This window comes from Pantherophis guttatus, chromosome 1, assembly GCF_059756535.1.
Source record: "Pantherophis guttatus breed Tessera chromosome 1, ASM5975653v1, whole genome shotgun sequence".
Classification (NCBI taxonomy): Eukaryota; Metazoa; Chordata; class Lepidosauria; order Squamata; family Colubridae; genus Pantherophis; species Pantherophis guttatus.
Window position 1 is genome coordinate 149,826,949 of NC_142063.1, and position 20,240 is coordinate 149,847,188.

Sequence of the window (20,240 nt, forward strand, 5' to 3'; positions counted from 1 at the left end):
GCTGGAGTCCATCTTCATAGAACTTCATAGACACATTCTTTCTATGAGAGAAATTCCCTGAGAATGGGCTCCAGCACAAGTCTGAAAGCTCAGAAGACTAAATCTCTGTTCCTGGTGACCAACCCAGATTGGATCTTTCAAAGATAATATAGTTTTCTAAAAATATGGGAGTATAGCAGTCCCTAATGTTTTTAATAATGGTGCTATTAAGGAAGTGGGTTTTTTTTTAAAAAAATTAGGACCACTTTACTCCAGGATCTACATTTTGATAAAGAATTTGGAAAAGAAGGACTAGGGGTGACATGATAGCAGTGTTCCGATATCTCAGGGGCTGCCACAAAGAAGAAGGAGTCAAGCTATTCTCCAGAGCACTTGAGAGCAGTATAAGAAGCAATGGATGGAAACTAATCAAGGAAAGAAGCAACCTAGAACTAAGAAGAAATTTCCTGACAGTTAGAACAATTAACCAGTGGAACAACTTGCCTCCAGAGGTTGTGAATGCTCCAACACTGGAAATTTTTAAGGACAGATTGGATAATCATTTGTCTGAAGTGGTGTAGGTTTTCCTGCCTAAGCAGGGGGTTGGACTAGAAGACCTCCAAGGTCCCTCCCAACTCTGTTATTCTATTTCTATTTCTAAGAAGCCAAAACTTGACTGGCAGAGCATCTGCTTTGCGTGACCCTGAGTTTGACTCTTTGCCTTTCTAAAGAGGCAGAAAAGTCTCTGTGCTCGAAACCCTGGAGAGCTTGCTGTCAATAATGCTGAGCTAGATGGACTAATAGCTCTCTCTGCATAAATTAGCTTGTTCAGAGAGGCTGTTAACCCACAATAACCTCTAGAAACATCTGCATAGGGTTTTTTTTAATACAGCAGACAATCCCACCAGCTGTTCAAGAATCAGTTGATGTCAAAGTTTGTAACTCTACTCCTTCTACTGTATTTTGAAAGCTTCACCAATGCCAAGGTAAACTATTTTCACCTACTGCATTATTTTTATATTTTCTTGAATGCCAACACTGCGCTTATATCAACTGCTTTCCACATCTCTGGCAGCAGGAGGTGAGAACAGCCAATGTATACATGAATATGAACTTCAGTCATGTTGGGGATCTCAATCACATATGCAAATTGTATCAGTAAAAAGCCCACTGTTACCTTCCCTTAGCTATAGAGGGTACACAGAATACAATTCTGCCCCTATTCCCTACAAGAGCCATGTTCAACTGGGTCTTAAGGACTTCAAACAAGGTAGAAGATGAAACTGTGTGTATTTGTTGTATTAACCTCTTGCCAAGTCCAGGACAAGCTCTCTCTAACCTTCACACATTCAGTTGGGAGGTGAGAAGAAAAGTACTCCCTTCTGCATGAATGCAAGTAGATTTCCACTTATGACTTGGAAGTCTGGTGGCAAATTACACAGAGATCTGAACTCACAATCAAGCTTATATGAATTCAGTATTCCTTTCATGATCTTGGTTGAATGTGTGAAGCTAGAAAAATCAAGGATGGAGTAAGTAGAATATGAAAACATGGGAGAAGTCCAAAGAAATATTCCCACTTTTTACATTGTTTAAAATTATCAGGCAAATGCCTAAATAGAACTACTGATTGGCCATAAAAATAGGACTTTAAAAAAACCTGCTTGTGCTCTAACCAAACAATTTAATTGTTAGAATAGACTGCCTTGGGTGTTACTTGGATAACCTTACAAAATCAATTCAGCAAGAGTAGGAGGCACTGTTTCAGTCTCAATTGGGAAGCCATAAAGAGGGCTTCCAAATGGATGGAGGTATAGATTCAACAATGGACCAAGATAACCCTCCCCTTGCATTCCCATACTGTCATTATCAATTTATTTTGTTTTTTATTTTATTTATTTAGAAAATTTCTATTGCCCCCTATTTGCACATGGTGACTCAAGGCGGCTTACAGGAATATAAAAACATCACATATAAAAAATAAAACTAATAGAAGAAAATAATCAAATAATCAAATAATATAATATCCCCTCACGCCGGCGACAACACATCACACAAGCCATTTAATGGGCTCCATCCCGCTCTGGGTTGATACCGGGTCCCATTTTTCTCCAGCTTCAGGCAAGTATTGTTTAGCATGTTCCTGATAACACACAATGGCAAAGGCATGAGAATGCAGAGATGAGGTATTATGTCACTGGGATGGACCTACACTCCTATATGGATGGCAACAACACTCCTTATAGCTAATTACAGGATATTTTGATTTAAGATGCTCAGAACCTCTGAGCATCTTAGGATGCTCTGAGGAAAGAAAAGGTCCAGTATAAACAACTCATATGACAAAGAGGGAACATATGAAATCAGTGTGGCTCCATCTCTTCCAGGCTGTGGTAACTAGCAACATGATATGCATCCTATATTTTATGCATTATCTATTGGAACACACTTGAATAAAAATCCAGGAAGATGCATTTAATATATCCCCCACATTTCAGCAATTTCAAAACAACATCTTCTAAAAGCAAGCTACCTGAGCCTCTTCTTGCTGTTTTTTCAGCTGTTCCAGCATCTGCTGGAACTCTGCCTCTTTCTGCTCAGCTTCTTCCATGGTGGCTTGATTCTGCTCTTCATAAGCCATGGCAACAACAGCCAGGATCAAGTTGATCAGGTAGAAAGAACCCAAGAAAATCACCAGGACAAAAAAGATCATGTATGTTTTGCCTGCAGCACGTAGAGTCTGGGAAAGTGAGTTGAAGAAAGAAAGACAAACAAACACAACAAGAACTCATCTACCTGATTTTTAAAAAAATCATTTTAGTTATTAAAAATCACTGGTATTTTACGATTGCAATCATAAAACTACAATGACATACCAAATAGGCATAATAGGTAGCAATTCTTTGTTGCTAATGTAAAAGTTAGTTAGTTACATTAAAATAAATCAGCAGCAAGACTGGTACTTTTGTTCCAATGTCATACATATTAATCTTGCCTCACCAGTTGGTAAAGATTTTCCCAGAAGTCCTGAGTCATCAGCCGAAAGAGTGATAAAAAGGCCCAGCTGAAGGTGTCAAAGCTTGTGTAGCCGTAGTTGGGGTTTCTACCAGCTTTTATACACACATATCCTTCTGGGCATTGGCTATGAAAAGGAATTGCATTGAATATTATTGTTATTTGCACTTTAAAAGTATTTTCAAAATGACATTTTAATTCTAACCTGAACCATTTATTTTCCACTATGTTCCGGATTGTGATTGAATGTACAAAACTGGGTTCGGCTGCACTTTACATCTCACTGAGATCAATGAACATTTTAGTCCTATATAACTAATACTCCATTCATGCTGAGATACCAAGAGAGTTGTTTTGCCAGATGCACAGATCCCACAGACTCCTGAGGATGGGCTCCAGCATGAGTCCGCAAACTCGGAAGACTAAACCTCTGGTCCCAGTGACAGATCCAGATTGGATCCTGCAACATTATCCTGGGTCATCATGTATATTTGCCTTCATTCAAGAGACCCTACCCTTGATATGGATTGCTTTAATTTCCCTTCTCTCCTCTTCCTTATTAGATCTTGTAAGTAACCCTTGAATTTTGAGTTTTTAGCTGTTAACTTTTGATGGAGGATCAACAGCTCATTAATTTCAATGACAGCTGTCTTAATGTATGTATTACAAAAAGAGATTTTGCATTATACATGTTTTGTAAAGCATACAACGGCACCTGAACTAGTGGCCAATGTCTCTAATATTGGACCAGGGCATTTGCTTGATCTGAAAAATACATTAGTTTTTAATCTTAAAGCTATCTAAAATTAGCCTTTACCTGGTGATAAAAAGTTGATAGCCAAAAGAATAATAAATATTGTTAGCCTTTACAGAACTAGAATTCCTGGTCATTTTTTCTTCTTCTAGCTACATATTTAGCAATAACAATAGCACTTAGACTTATATACACCACTTCATAATGCTTTACAGCTCTCTCTAAGTGGTTTTCACAGTCAGCGTATTGCCCCCAACAGTCTGGGTCTTCATTTTACTGACCTCGGAAGGATGGAAGGCTGAGTCAACCTTCAGCCTGGTGAGATTCAAACTGCCAAATTGCAGGCAGCTAGCAGGCAGCAGAAGTAGCCTGCAGTACTGCATTCTAACCACTGAGCTACCACCACTCTTTAGAGTAAACCATGAAATATTCACGAAAAGTAGCAAAGCTAAATACTCATATAATTATCATACTTTATTTATTTATTTTTTATTTATTTTTTTAATTTGATTTATATGCCGCCCTTCTCCGGAGACTCAGGGCGGCTTACAATGCGTTAAGCAATAGCTTAATTTTTAATTTTTATTTATTATTCATATTTCTATGCCGCCCATTCTCCGAGGACTCTGGGCGGCTTACACCAAAGACAGTATACTAAATAGCACATTGCCCCCAACAATCTGGGTCCTCATTTTACCCACCTCGGAAGGATGGAAGGCTGAGACAACCTTGAGCTGGTGAGATTTGATCAGCTGATCTGCTGAACTAGCAGTCAGCTGAAGTAGCTGCAGTACTGCACCCTAACCACTGCGCCACCTCGGCTCTTGTTGGCAACCTCTGCCTACTTTAGCACTTTATCATGCTACTGTATTTTTACACTAATTCTTGACAAAACATGTTATTGTATAGCAAGGGCATTGCACAATATTAAATAATAGGTGGAAATAAATTCAATAAGTGATTGCTTTTGATGCTTTGCTTGCTTATTATTGATATCACCCCATATCAATTACTTTTGTCATTCTAAATTTATTACGCATCAAGTAAATCTCTAAAATGACATTTGCAAACATAGTTTTTTTAAAAAAATCATATTTGGCAGGGGCAAAAGCTTGTGAAAACATTTTTGAATAGGCAGATGTTTCCCAGCCATAATCAAAAGTTTCAGCTAATTAACAAAAGTACAAAATCAGAATTCAAATACATATACTTCAAAAATAAGGTTCCGCATGTGTTGGATTCAGAGAAACCAGATGTAAATGAATATTACAGTTCAAGAAAGTCCCCAATTTCCCCAAATGCCTAGCTTCTTTTGGTGTAGTTTTCTGTGCAATGCCCTGCAAGTTGTTTTGGAAAGGCAAAAAAAGAACATGGGAAAATGAACAAAGTTGCCAGGAATAATTTGATGAAATTTAGGATAATAGAGAATAATGCCAGACAATGGTGCATTTTCTTATCCCAAACATAATGTTGCAAGAGATGATATTCCCCATCACCACTACACATTGAATCAACTAGCTTCCTCAGCAAGCAAAAATTAGCCTGGCAATTATTTAAGAAAGAAAGATACATACATATTTCTTGTCTTTCTACTGTTTTTTTTTAAAAAAGCTCTTGCCTTTTTTTTTTTTAATACAAGAATGATATAAAAGGGATCCTTTAGTTTTTCTGCTGCTGTTTTAAACTATGGCAGACCAATTGCTTGATAAATAATTTGGCAATCATTCTGGAGAGATTTTGATATGCTCACAATTTGTTTTGAATTTTAAAATACATTTCAAAAATTAATCCATTGATTATCAAAGTGCTTTACAAACATTTGGTTTAAATAATTTTGGATTATTTAAACCAAACATTTGGATTATTTAAACCAAACATTTTTGTTAAATAATAGATAAGAGCAGGCACTTCTATTTGGATAAATCCATTACCAGTGCATAACTAGGTATGCTAATTTCTGCTAGCATTATCTTGTTAGGTAATTACATTACATTAGGATGATCATTCTAATATGCACAATCATCTCTTATGCTCATAAGACTTCTTACTTCTCATAGAGTAGCTCCTGCAGATCCTGGATCATGTGAGATCAAACGTTTTCGAATTACATTACAATAGTATGGAATATAATGGGATATTAAATATTCTTACCCAGCATCTGAGCTATTACCACAAAGAAGTGCATCTCGCTGTCCTTCCAAAACATAAAAATGACCTGATTGAGAAAAGAAAAAACAATTACAGTACTATTTTTGTTTGCTGATATTAAATATAGATCCATAAACAACAGAAGTATGAAATCAAAATGCTACAATTAATTATAAATGTGTGATGAAGAAAACTCTCTTTTATGGAAGTTATGGACTATTGCTATTACTTTTTTCCTATCATTTTTATTATTGTTTTACTGAATTATTTTGTAAGCCTCTTGAAGCTTTGTTTGAATTAAGCAGCAAATAAATTAGAACAAATAAAATATAACGGTGCAAAACTTTATTTTATTTTAAAAGTAAACAAGGGTTTCTCTTTCATACATTTAGATGTTCATTGTTAGAAACACTCTACTAATAGATTCAAATATATAAATTTGTATCATCGTATGTATAAAGAAAACTTAAATTTACAGTCCCATCCCAATTTGTAGGAGTTAGCCCTACTGAATTCAGTAGAGATCTTGGCATCCTGAGTATATGAGAAGGGTGAATACCAAAGATGCTTTTTTCCAAAAGGCAACTGAACTTGGTTTTTTGCTTTGAAAACATTTTACTTCTCATCTAAAAAGCTTCTTCAGTTTTAAATGACTGGAGGAAAATGGAAGGATTTATACTCTTTGCAGCTCATCTGGTTGTTAGTTCTCTGAGAGTCACTGTGGTCATTTGGGGGTTTATCATTTATCATTTGGGGGTAAATCAGAGTGCAAATGGCGGTGGAGCCTTCTTGGGACTGCTGAAAGGACTGCTATGTAAACAGAAGAGAGGTGGTGTTGTATTCCTCCTCCTCTGTTGAGAGGGCTGTTCAATCTTAATGTATATGGCCTCTTTAGTCTGTCTTTCAAACCAGTGGTCCTCTCTATGCAGAATGTGGACTTTGCTGTCTATAAAAGAGTGACCTTTGCCTTTCAAATACAAATGGACTGATGGGGTTTTTTCTCCTATGTTGTGTCGTGCATTTGTGAAGTGGTTGTTTTGTTTCCTCAATGTACAGGTCTGTACATGTCTCACTGCATTGCACTGCATATACTACATTGCAGTAGTTTGTATTTTGTCCTTGGGATGGATAAGTTTCTGCCTTAATGTATTCCTGAGTTTAAAGTGGGCACATATGTTGTGTTGGTTGAAAATCTTCCTGAGTTTTCAAATATTCCTGCAATGTATGAAATGACAATGTTGCTCCATTTGTTGTTTTCTTCTTTGTTATGAAGGAGATCCTGTTGGATCTTTTCGAGGAGAATTTTCAACCAAGTGGGTTCAATGACTTTCAGAGAGCTGACAAATGACCCTCAGATGACCAATAATATACATGGTTGTATTTTTTCCCTCTGTATATCCAATTATGTTAAAGCATCCTTACTTTCATCCTCAATGTACTCCTCCCAGTTAAAAGTGGTCACTGTCATATTTACAAAGGTATCATTGTCTCCCTTTGTGCTATTGAAGTGGGAAGTGATGTTTCCATCAAAAGTAGAATTGTCCAATGGCCACAGCAAGCATTTATGTCTCAGGTTTCCCATGAAAAGTTGGAGCCCTATTAGTGCAAATACACTCAGACAAAACACGGTCAGGATCATGACATCTGAGAGCTTCTTCACAGATTGAATGAGGGCCCCTACAATTGTCTTCAGGCCTGCAGGCAGAAAGGGACCAAAAATGCTGATCAGAGTGTGTCAAAAGTTCTTCCATTCTATTTAATATGCCATGCAGCCACAGCCATGTCCCATTTGTGAAACAGTGAAGCTTTATGAACAGCATTAGCACTTGTAAAAATGTATGAAGAAAAACCTTCTATAACAGGGGTCTCCAACGTTGGCAACTTTAAGACTTGTGGACTTCAGCTCCCAGAATTCCTCAGCGAGCTTTGTTGGCTGAGGAACTCTGGGAGTTGAAGTCCCCAAGTCTTAAAGTTGCCAACGTTGGAGACCCCGGTTCTATAAGGTATACAAAATGAGATGTACTGCTTCCCTTTTTTGTTTAAAAATGGCATATTCATTTAAGGCAATCCATTTTTTAAATTATTCTCCAAAAAAGTGAAAGCAGAGAGGTGAGAGGTGAGATGACTATTTTGGCCTTTAATTAATAGTCTCTTCTTGGCCTTTTGGCTAAGATCAAGCATAATATATTCAACAAGTATACATCTCTATTTATCATTTATTTTTATTTTAAAAATTATCCCACACTTTTTTTGAAGTTTCTTCAGTTCATTCATACGTCTTGACATATTGGGATAGAAATTCCTGGAATTTCTGGGCCAGCATGCTGGCTAAAAATTCTGGAAACTGAATACCCGATATATGTCAAAATCTTATTTCAACCACTAATTTTGAAAACTTCTGTAACATCTTAATTCAAATCTGATCGTGAAGAGGGATCTTGTCCTTTTGTGTTCTCTCAGGAATAAATCTCACCATGTTTTTTGGGCAGTCTTCTAAATGTGTTTAAGATGACACATTGAAACAATATATTAAAAAAATATGGCCATACAAGAGCCATAGTATTAATTAAAGCTTTCCATTGTGCAAGAAAAAAAAATCATCTATAAATGCAGCAGCATCAACATAAAGCAAACCCAGAACCAAAATAAAACATGTAAGCTGTGCATTTTGTAGGTGTCACATGCAATTGTTTTTAAAACTCAAAGGCTGACTTTGCAAATCAAAATAAATGTTACATTTGAAAAGGCAAAGATCTTCCGATTCCTGCCTTTTAGTAACATTAGCAGCGATCAGCAAGACTTATCTACAAAAAAAGTGGATGACTTCCATGAAACTAAGAAGTCAGCCTCTGGTTTTAACCTAGCTCTCACCTGGAATGACTGATATTGTTTTCAATGCCCGGAGAACTCTGAATGTTCTCAACGCTGAGACATTGCCCAGGTCCACAAACTCTGTCACATATCTGTAATAGGGGAGTTCACACACAAACACAATGACAACACACAAAAAACAGTTGGAAATACCAGGGGCCTGGCCCTTCGTCAAGCCACTCCTTACCTGGAATTACAGAAATAGTTTTCAAAGCTCTCAATACTCTGAAAGTTCGAAGAGCTGAAACATTGCCTAGGTTTACAAATTCTGTTACATACCTGTAGAATTAAACCACAGTTATTCAGAGTTGAGGCAGAGCTTAGGCTAATTACTCGGTGTTTTTTCATGAAGGCCATTTAGATAATTTGTCCTTTTGCAGTACTAGGCCCATCAGTAAAATTCCCCTACTTAATGCCCTTTAGCCTTTAGCCATCCTGGCTGGAAGCTATGGGTGTTGAAGTCCTAACTCATCCTATTAAATATTTAAATAGGAGTTGGGATTAGCATTTCTAAAATATAAAGAAACGATTACAATATTATGTAAGCATTTGCATTTTTACTGAAATGCAAACTTCACTATTGGCAGAATGTTGTTTATTCCAGGGAATCTATGCCTCCTAATGAGATACACTCTTGCACCAATTTCAAGTCCATTATAAAGTTTTTAAAATAAGTATAGTACAGTACTTACGCCATCAAAATGACACTGAAGTCAAGCCAGTTCCAGGGATCTCGAAGAAAAGTAAATCCTTCTAAACAAAAGCCCCTTGCAAGGATTTTTGTAAGTGATTCAAAGGTATAAATTCCAGTGAATGTGTACCTGGAAGCATGCAGGTGAAAGTTGAAGAATGTTGAATTCCATACTCTCCTTCATTTGCCCACAGATTTCATACTTAACAACAAATAAAACTTTAGAAATAATAATTTCCCCAAATGTTCAATAGTATAACTCCCTAGTGAGATGAGATGAAGGTAACATACATTATTAATATATTTTTGTATTTTATTTTGACCTAGCAACACTAATTTAAGACACATTGGATGACTGTGTCCATGATCCATTGAGATCACAACTAAAGTTGTGTTGATAAATACATAAATCAGCCTCTCAGTATATATTCTAGTAGAAAATTGAATGTGCAAATACATTATAAGTTTCACTTCTTGTTTCTAGCAAAAAAAAAGCAAAAAAGCAAACATGTTTCATGTATCATAAAATCTTGTTACTCCTATATAAATAGCTCATTCTCCGAATGTCCATTTTTATGAGCAACACCCACATCCGAGAGCTGGTGCCTCGGGAGTGGGGGAACCTCAGGTTTGCATAAATTTATTTATTTATGAAACATATGTTCACCCCAGTCTAGAACAACTTTCAGCGACTCATATAAAAAGCACAATATAAAACAATCCTACATAAAAATTAAAAATACAATACTGCAAAAATAGAAACAGGATACAAGATCCAACAAGAATCAAATTAAGGGAAGGTTCTCTGAAAAAAAAGCTCTCTTTACAAACCCAGAGGGAAGAAAATCAACCCAGAGAGAGCCAACCTGACTTTCACATGTGCAGAAAAGCAATTGCTTCAGCCCTGGAACTTTCCAGAAGCATGGGATTTGGTATATGTCAGATGTAAATGCCTTATTCTCCAATGTGTAAATAATGTATATATGGGACATCAGAGGTTAACTTATTCTTTGGACTTTAATGTATTCATAACTTACCACTCCCATTCCTAGCTCCACCCCTTGTATATATAAGGAGCCACCCTCACCATTCTCGTCGCTTCTACCTTGAATATTCAGTGAATATAGAATGCCTATCATAATTAAAAAGAAATATATTTAAAGCTCTAACTCCTATTATCTTTATTGAGTCTGATCCTGAAAATATTGCAACAAGCTGGTAGCAGAGGATGGTTAATTGACTCAATAAGTAATTAAAAATGTCCAAGAAAGATAGGCCCAACACCAGGGCCTACAGCAAAGAAATAGAAACTGATCAAGAGATGATCAACGAATCCACCAATGCGATTTCGAGAGAATCCGAAGAATACACCACTGAAGAAGAAGAACTAATGAGTGAAAATAATGACCAGAAAGAAATCGAAATAGAAAATAACGAACTCAGGTCAGAGATATTAAAGATACTAAAAAGCCAAAAGAATGATGAAAGTCTCATCGCGGACCTCCAGGAGATGCTGAAGAACAGCGGAGCAGCGAGAGAGAAAAACGTCTTTAAAGAAAAACCCAAAGATCAAAAAACCGTAAGTGAGATGACTACTGAGAAAATAGTTGTTAAAAAGAAAAGATGTGATCCCGCGCGAAATTTTGAATGGCAGCCATCTTGGTTTCAACGAACTTCAAAAGAGAATGGAGCAGAGCCAATCAAAACGCTCAGTTCAAAATTTCTGGCGCGAAAAACACTATCAGACGAAGAAAGTGAGAAAGAAGTCTCAAACTCTTCAGATGATCCAAAATCAGAAAGTGAAGACGATTTAACAAAATCTCAAGTAAAATCAGCAATGAAAACGCTTTTTGCTGCTTTTGGGCCAAGACTGAAAATTACCAAGACATCTACGAAGAAGCAAGAAATCAAACCGGCGACTCAAGACCTGCACGCTCCCATCCTGACTTCGAAAGCGACGACGCCCGAGCCCAGAGAGCCATGCCGATTTCGCCCTACACCACAGGCAAGATCGAATACCAACGCACACAAAAAGAAGAAAAGAACCGTCGCCACCACCAGAACCCCAAAAACCGAGCCAGAGACCGACTCATCTGAGGAGGAGCGGATCGAGAGAGCTGAAAGGGAGAGAACCTTCCACGACGCCACCAAAGAAGAAATGGGCAACGCGCATGTGCGAAACTACGTAGACGACCCAGAAGGACTTGAACTGGCCAGAGAACCGCGCAGACTCATTGCAAGCATCCCAATGCCGTTCTGTAATTTCCTGCACTTGAGAGATCACGGACTGCCCCAGGTTGTAAGTAATGGACAGAATAATGTAGGTAACTTACCCAGTGACTTCCCAAAACTTAGAATTGATGGCATTAATTTACAAGAGTGGTATCAACAGCTTCAGGTTATTTTCATGAAAGAAAATTTACTATTCTTTATAACTAGCCCTCCAAGAAGACCTTGGACTTTAAAAATAGATTGTTTACATCATAGAGCATTTTTCATAATAATATCTAGCGTGTCTCCTGCAATGTATCATAGCATCAAACCAAACCTAACTGTATCAGAAATAATTCAATGCATGTTTAATCTATTTCACAGCGATAGCGTAGCTACAACCACAAGAATGTCTAAGGATTTCTTTTCCTCTAGAGTAAAACCAGGGGTTTCTATAAGTGAGCATTTGATAAATCTAAACAAAATAAGAGCTGAGCTACAATTGAGGGGGGAAGTGATTTCAGATCAAACAATGAAAAGTGTTATTATCAATTCACTTGATCCATCATGGGATAGCTTTATGTCACACTTAGATACCATTAATTTGGGATATTTATCCATAGAAAGTCTATCTAACAAATTGATAGCAGAAGACAATTCAAGAAAAAATCGATCCAGTAACCAAACAGACCACAAACCTTTTAGGAAAGTAGTCTTTCAAGATAAACATAATGAGGCCTTTAGATGCTACAATTGTGGATCCAGGGAACATAGTAGAAGAGACTGCCCCAAAGTCTCAAGAGAGAGACATAGACCAGAATATAGGAGCAAATATAATTACAGACAATCTTCCACAGATAGACACAAATATAGAAGTCCACCAAATTACAAAGAAGGTAGAGGGGGTAGAGAAAATTCAAAAGAGAGGAAATCTGGGTCACTGAATGGGCTAAATAAACAAGACAGCACCAGAACACAGCAGGATGAGAATAACAATTGGCTTATTGATTCTGGTGCAACAAATCACACCACCAGCAACAAAAGTATATTATCTTCATTTATAGAAGATAAGTTTGTGATAAAGGTAGCTAATCAAGAAAAGGTTCAAGTACTAGGCAAAGGAAATGTGACCTTGCCTGGTCTAGGGAAAATAGAGGGGGTATTATTAATCCCAGAAATACCTCACAACATACTAAGTGCCATAAAATTAAGCAGAGAATCTGATATCAATATAGTTTTCTCAAAGGGGAAAGCAACTATAGAAAAGAACAAAACAAATGTAGGTACTGTAATGATAAAAGGAGGTCTACCCTATCTGATAACTAAAGAAAGATGTTTACATAACATTGATTCAAATATGGAAGATTGTATTGAAGCAGATGATGAAAATGTCAGTAACAGTGACAGTGATGAGTGTAGAATAACTCATGATCACAAAAATACATACAAGGAAAAGAAACCAAAAATAGGTAAACCAATTCATGATGAGTGTGCTCACATCTTACACAGGAAGTTAGGACATGCAAGCTTTCCTGTAGTACAAAAAATGACTGAACACGCAGAAGGTGTCAAAATAAAAAATTGTGAAAATTATTTGGAATGCTCAGTATGTAAATCCACCAAACTAAAAACCAGTCCCAGACCAAAAAAATCTAACAGATCAACTAACAATATTTTTGATTTGGTACATATGGACTTAGTTGGTCCATTAAGTCCCTCAATTACCTATAGAAAACGTTACTTCCTAACAATAGTGGATGACTACAGCCGATATGGTTTTGTTTACACATTAAAGCACAAGGATGAAACATTTCAGAAATTTAAGGAATTCTACAAACGTATAGAAACACAACATAATATCAGAATAAAGCAAATTATGACAGATAGGGGATGTGAATTCATGTCTAAAGAATTCTCCCAATGGTTAAAGGATAGAGGAATGTTACATTTCACGTCCAATCCTTTTTCTGCATTTCAAAATGGAGTTGCAGAGAGGAAAAATTCCACACTACAAACCATGATTAGGTGCACATTAGAGGATGCTGGTTTAGGCAAACAATTTTGGTCAGAGGCATTACATTATTCGAATTACACTCAAAATAGAACCTGGTCCAGTATTGTGAATAAGACACCATATGAGGTGATGTACAATAGAAAACCCAAATTATCACACATGCACATATTTGGAGTCACTGCAGACGTACACATACCTAAACAATTGAGGAGAAAGGGAGAAAACGTATCCAGGAGATTAAGATTCATGGGATACGAAACTGGAACCAAAGGGTACAGATTTATTGATAGTAATAACAAATTTATAGTATCCAGAACAGCTGTGTTCCATGAACAGGCCAATTGGTCAAAATTGCACCTTAATGAAATATTTCCTAATAAATGTAAAGATACGATATCTTGCGAGGAAGGAACAACAGAAAATCAAAATATTAACAAAAGTAAGAACAAAACCAAAACTTGGACTAATAGTCAGCATAAAATAAAGACAGACACATTAACAAAAAAGGAAGCTAGATATTTGCATGATAACCATAGCAAGCCTGAAAGAACTATTAGAAACAATAGAAACCAAATACCAAATAAATACAAAGATTACATAATGCATATGAATGGAGAACAAATAACACCTAATACATATGAAGAAGTATTGAAACTTCCACATGAAGAAAGAGAAAAATGGGAACTAGCTATGGAAAAAGAGATGGAAAGTTTACAAGGATTAAATGTATTCACACCTGCGATCGCACCTAAGGATAAAACAATTATAGGTACCAGGTGGATTTATAAAATTAAGAACTTAGAAGGAGGCAATACCTTATACAAGGCTAGACTAGTTGCACAAGGCTATGCACAAAAATATCCAGAAGACTATACTGATACATATTCACCCACAGTGAGAACAGAGAGTGTCAAAACAGCCCTTGTAGTAGCATCTGCACTCAATCTGGACGTATTCCAATATGACATACAGACCGCATACTTACATGCAAAATTAGATAAGGAAATATATGTAAGAGCACCACACAGTCAATACACTAATAAGAACGAAATTTGGTTATTAAATAAGAGTCTGTACGGATTAAAGCAATCCGGCAAAAGATGGTACGATTGCTTGGTAAAAGTACTTAAGACCATGGATTTCAACGCCACCACTGCTGATAACTGTTTCTTTGTAAAAAAGAGTAATGATCATATTGAATTTGTATTAATTTACGTGGACGATATTTTATACATTGGAAAGCATAAAGAGAGCAGGGAAATCTTTGTAAATAAGTTAAATGAACACTTCTCACTGAAATCTCTGGGTAAAGTGAATAAATACCTTGGTGTGCAAATTAACAAAACTAAAAGGGGATTCAAACTTACACAGAAAGATAAAATCATCGAACTCCTAAACAAATGTAACTTAAATAATGCCAAAACCTGTGACACCCCTATGCAAACTGATTTTCTTAGAAACACTGATGAATCTTCCCCTGAGTTTAAAGACAACACATTTTACAGATCAGTTATAGGTTCACTCCTTTATATATCTAATTGGACTAGGCCAGATATTGCATTACCTCTCAATCTATTGTCAAGATATGTTAGTAAACCAACCTTGTATCATTGGGAAGCTGTCAAAAGAATTCTAAGATATCTGAAGGGTACATTAGATTTTTGTTTAATGTTGGAACCCAATAATGACAGAGAACCAAAAATTACTTGTTATGCTGATGCAGATTGGGCTGGTGATACATCATGCAGAAAGAGTACTTCTGGTTATGTTTTTCTATTGAATGATTGTCCAGTTTACTGGTATACTGGTAAACAAGAACTAGTAGCCACTTCTACTACAGAAGCGGAATATGTTTGTTTGTCCAAGGCTGCAAATAACCTTGTATGGTTCAATGATCTGATCACTGATGTTTGGAAGAAACCCACTTTACCATTTATTATGCATGAAGACAATAAAGCGGCCATTGAAATATCCAGATCCGATGCAATTGGACAAAGGTCCAGGCATATTGATATAAAGTTTAAGCATGTGAGACAACTGTCTCAAGACGGATTCATTAAAGCAATACATTGCGATACTTCTGAACAATTAGCTGACATATTAACAAAACCCTTACCTTCTAAACAACACAAATATTTAACTTCTAAATTATATGTATTATATTGTCCTGAATCAGAATGTAATTGGTGTTGTGTAACGAACCGGCATTTAGAGGGGGATTTGTCAGATGTAAATGCCTTATTCTCCAATGTGTAAATAATGTATATATGGGACATCAGAGGTTAACTTATTCTTTGGACTTTAATGTATTCATAACTTACCACTCCCATTCCTAGCTCCACCCCTTGTATATATAAGGAGCCACCCTCACCATTCTCGTCGCTTCTACCTTGAATATTCAGTGAATATAGAATGCCTATCATAATTAAAAAGAAATATATTTAAAGCTCTAACTCCTATTATCTTTATTGAGTCTGATCCTGAAAATATTGCAACAGTATAGTTTTGCTTTTGCTTCTGTTTCAGGGTGGAAAGAAATAATGAACTTTAAAATAGTGAATGTTTGATTGTGGCACTTTCAGGGGACTACAAAAAAGGGGCTGAAATAAAGGACCTTAAAAAAAGGGTATACCGTAGCAAGTTGGTCGAAGTTCTAAAGAAAGTATGGGTCCTTTTGCGGACCTTTGCTACAAGATTCATTGTTACTAATTGGATTTTTTTTTTCCTTTTTCCACTCTGACTCTACAACCTCCTTTCTTCTTCTCTCCTTAAGCTGTTTTTGAATATACGCAGCAATGCATACATTCTGCTGAATAGGCAGGGATTGTAAGCACAAAAAGAGAAGCATGATTACTCAGCTTTTTAAAAAGATGGGCCACGATGAGCATCAAGGCCTCATTTGAATGGCCTGAAGTAGTAGTATAAATGAGGTGGGCCGAATGAAAATGAATAGTTAACTACTACAAAGGGGAGGATGTCCAAAGGAAAGGAAGATCAAGAAAAAAGAAATGCAGAGGCGGTCAAGCTATAAGGGAAGGAGGTTCTCACTGCCATGACATCAGTGACTTTAATCATAAAAGGTGCGGCTTTGTGGAAACTAATGCCACTCTGAAGATCTAACTAGGATTGATGCCATTCATGGAATTAGCAAGCCACTATATGGTCTCTTAAAAATAATTTGCAATCCCAAACCCTATGGAAATAGCTTTTTTTTTAAAAAAAGCTGTTGGATAGGCACCTGGAACAGTACATCTATTTGCTGTATTATTATTTTTTTACTCCAAAGTAAGAGCAAATGGGTATATGGGGATGCACTGCAACTATAGTTGGAATTAAAGTGTTGAAGTCGTATCAGGCATCCATTCCCTGATTCTTGTTCTGCTTTGTAGACCCTTAGTATGTTTTCTAATTGTCTGAAAGTCATCCTATCTATGACTGTTTACGCTCGATCTACTCAGTACCTAGATCAGGGCTGTGAAACTCCTGGTCCGCAGTCCGACTATATCATACACTGGCCACGCCCACGCCTAGTTTAGCGAAGGGGAAAAAAGTTCCAGTATGTCACGTGATGCCACCGTGACAATGTGAGTTTGACACCCCTGACCTAGATGGACGTTTTTTGAGGAAACCCAAGTTTGCCATTTGGAGTTTCAGGGAAGGATATAACTCCAAAGTCACACATTTATCACTTTATTTATAATCTAATCATAATAAAATATAATTATATTGAAATATAAATATAAAATTAGCCTTAAAAAGTCCAAGTGCTATTGCTATAACTTTATTTACAAACCAATTTAGAGTAAAGGAGCAGAAGGAAATACAGTGCTGAGACTGCTCATTAAAATCTGCAATTGAAAATACATAAAAACAAAGATAGCTTATATAGGTTTTAAAAGAGTTTGACTTACTCTACATTCTTTGTCCATTCTGGAGGATTACTCATGGTCATAAATACACAGTTGGTCAAAATAGTGCACATAATAAGCATGCTGAATAATGTAAAACCCAAGTTAAGGAATATTGGGCCTTTTATTATTTGCCATATCACCGAATAAACTTAATGACAGAGCCAATCTTATTTTCCCTGAAACAAAGTGAATCCCACAAAGACACTGCTACAGCAAAAATAGATGAAAACATGGCACATTTAAAGTGATCATGCTTTGTATTAAGAGAACTATCATAAGCAGGTTGCCACAGATCATAGCAAGGCTACATAACAGCCAATAATAGCAAGGAGTCTCTATATGCCAGCACAATCTGCTGCCCATAACTGAGTATTTTCCTTGTACTGGAGAATTGGATTATATGAACCAGCCATATATTTGTTGCACTGATACCTCAATATTTTATTCACCAAGCATTAATGTCTCTACTACATTCTAAACGATATTAATTTAGCATCAAATTGCTGAGGCCACAATGTCACTGAGTTATATTTTTTCTAATTACAACTTCATCACTTTATTTAACTTTCTGAATAAAAGATATTCCCATAACTAATTATTCTTTACACAGCCAAAATAATAGATACCCATTAACAAGAAGAATCCAAATACTGATTTTTTTTCCTCATTCCCCTTAAAACATTCATCCTTCTTCATCTCCTCATCCCAATCCAATTTCCCTTTTGTGACCATGTTATTATGCCACCTGGTGCAGATGATACATTTCATGTCTCCAGAGATACATAATTATTCCAACAGTATTCTTTCTTTTTAATGACATGAACAAACATAGAATGCATTAGTACAATTAATGGGGGGGAAATACTACGGTACTATTAAGCATTTAAGTAATGCCAAACATTTAGATTTGTAATCTAAATATCATGAAAGAGAAAATATTTTACCAGGAGCTTTAACCCAGTTTATTCTAAACTACTGTTCAAAACATGCCTTTATCATCAAAAGACAATTCTTTCTGATTGTAGGGGTAAAGATAGTAATTATTTTTGAAAATAATATTGGAAAAACAATTCAACTTTCATTTGTGGTATTCAGCTGGAAAAGGATATGAATGTACCAAAATTTTAATAGCAATTTTTCTGAGAGGATTGAAAGGGGTTAAAATGTACAAGGCAGATGTGGCACTGAATCGGAAAATTGCCTTCCCTCTATTCAACACAATGAAGGTCTGTGGGGAAAAAAACACACAAAGAATAGCTCGATTAGAATATTCTTATGAAGAATACATATACCGTGCACTTCCTAAATCTTGATACTGTAATGACCTTTGAAGAAAATGCAGCACTTTATATTCAGTACCCGGATTCAAATAAGGTAAATTAAAGATGTTTGGTTTTTGTTGTTCTTGTTATCACAATGCCTACGATTACTATCACTACTAACTTTATTGTCCATTTGAGTGTCACATTTTGTTACTTTGAAAAACAAATTAATTGTTTATAGGACAACATACAAATTTTTAACACATAAATAAAAATGATCAGAATCAAATAAAGTCCATACTTTTTTCATCAGCGCAATAATACCACACTTTAATGAATTTAGAAGCATAGGTAAATATTCTCGTATTCAGTAAATAATCTCTTTTTTATTACTGTGTACGAGCAAGAAAATCTATGAACTGGAACAGACTTGCCCAATGCATCATTATACAGATGCTGTACTAAATCAGAACTAGAAATTCTGGTCGTTGCAGATCTGGAGAGCATCAGATTGGACAAGTTTGACCCGAAACATGGTGCAACGTACAAGGAAAACTGTGTGGTTTGTAACTCGCAACTACAAACTTATAAAGTGACACATAATTGTATCTCTGTAAGAAAAATAGGCTATGGTGATACAATAATGTCCATTCAAATGTCATATCCCACCAACTTCCAGAGGCTGACTCAGAATGGCTATCGTCGTGGGTGGAGGCTGAGTCACTGGGAACTCTGCACAGTAGACTCTACAGCTGAGAAGTAACGTACTCTCTCAGCTAAGGAATATCTGCCAGGAACCATGGGTAATAATATTTCTTAGTATTAACTTTAAAGGCCACCCCATCTTGGACCAAACAGCTAAATGTCTACTGTATTATGGTGCATTTCATGCCTACCATGGACTGCTCCTCCCCTAACTGGAAGAACAGCAACTCTGATGAACTTGTGAACTTGTGATGGGCAACCTTCACTTGCTGCAGGAACTTATTGAGACTGCACTTATTCTGACTAGTTCCGTCCTTCAAAATAACTTGCTTACTCCTGACTTGCTGTTGCAGCAACTTAATCATAGAACCTTCTCGTCACATTGTTCCACAACCCCCACACTACCATCAGTTAAGATATAGAAATGAGTTTAGCTATTACGAACAAAATAGATCTAGTTTAGGGCAAGCTGCTTGTATTTAAACAGAGAGCAAACCCACTCAGTATAATAAAATTGATGAGTTTTATTATACTGAGAGTCTGTATTCTTAGCTGATCCTATAGTTATTGCTATCTCCTTTTGTTTTTAAAAAAGAAAATATTTTATTATTGCAAAAGATACTGTGCAAAAGTAGGAGATCAAGAACAGATAAGCAAGATGATATAGTGTAATTAAATA

General features: G+C 36.3%; 1 protein-coding gene across 3 annotated transcripts in view; it reads right to left on the minus strand.

Annotated features, from left to right (window-relative positions):
* The window catches only part of LOC117670973 (sodium channel protein type 2 subunit alpha-like), an 86,938-nt gene that overhangs the window by 49,998 nt on the left and 16,700 nt on the right, over positions 1-20,240 (minus strand). Inside the window, exons 4-11 of one of the 3 annotated variants that reach the window (XM_087881994.1) lie at positions 18,704-18,822; positions 17,595-17,684; positions 9,460-9,588; positions 8,955-9,046; positions 7,319-7,591; positions 5,900-5,963; positions 2,980-3,121; positions 2,513-2,719 (exon numbers count right to left, since the gene is read on the minus strand). In XM_087881994.1, the coding sequence (XP_087738120.1) occupies positions 2,513-2,719; positions 2,980-3,121; positions 5,900-5,963; positions 7,319-7,591; positions 8,955-9,046; positions 9,460-9,588; positions 17,595-17,684; positions 18,704-18,822 (1,116 nt within the window). Of the gene's footprint in view, positions 1-2,512; positions 2,720-2,979; positions 3,122-5,899; positions 5,964-7,318; positions 7,592-8,767; positions 8,860-8,954; positions 9,047-9,459; positions 9,589-17,594; positions 17,710-18,703; positions 18,823-20,240 lie in introns of those variants that run through there. The other 2 variants (XM_087881992.1, XM_087881993.1) reach the window with 2 other exon arrangements.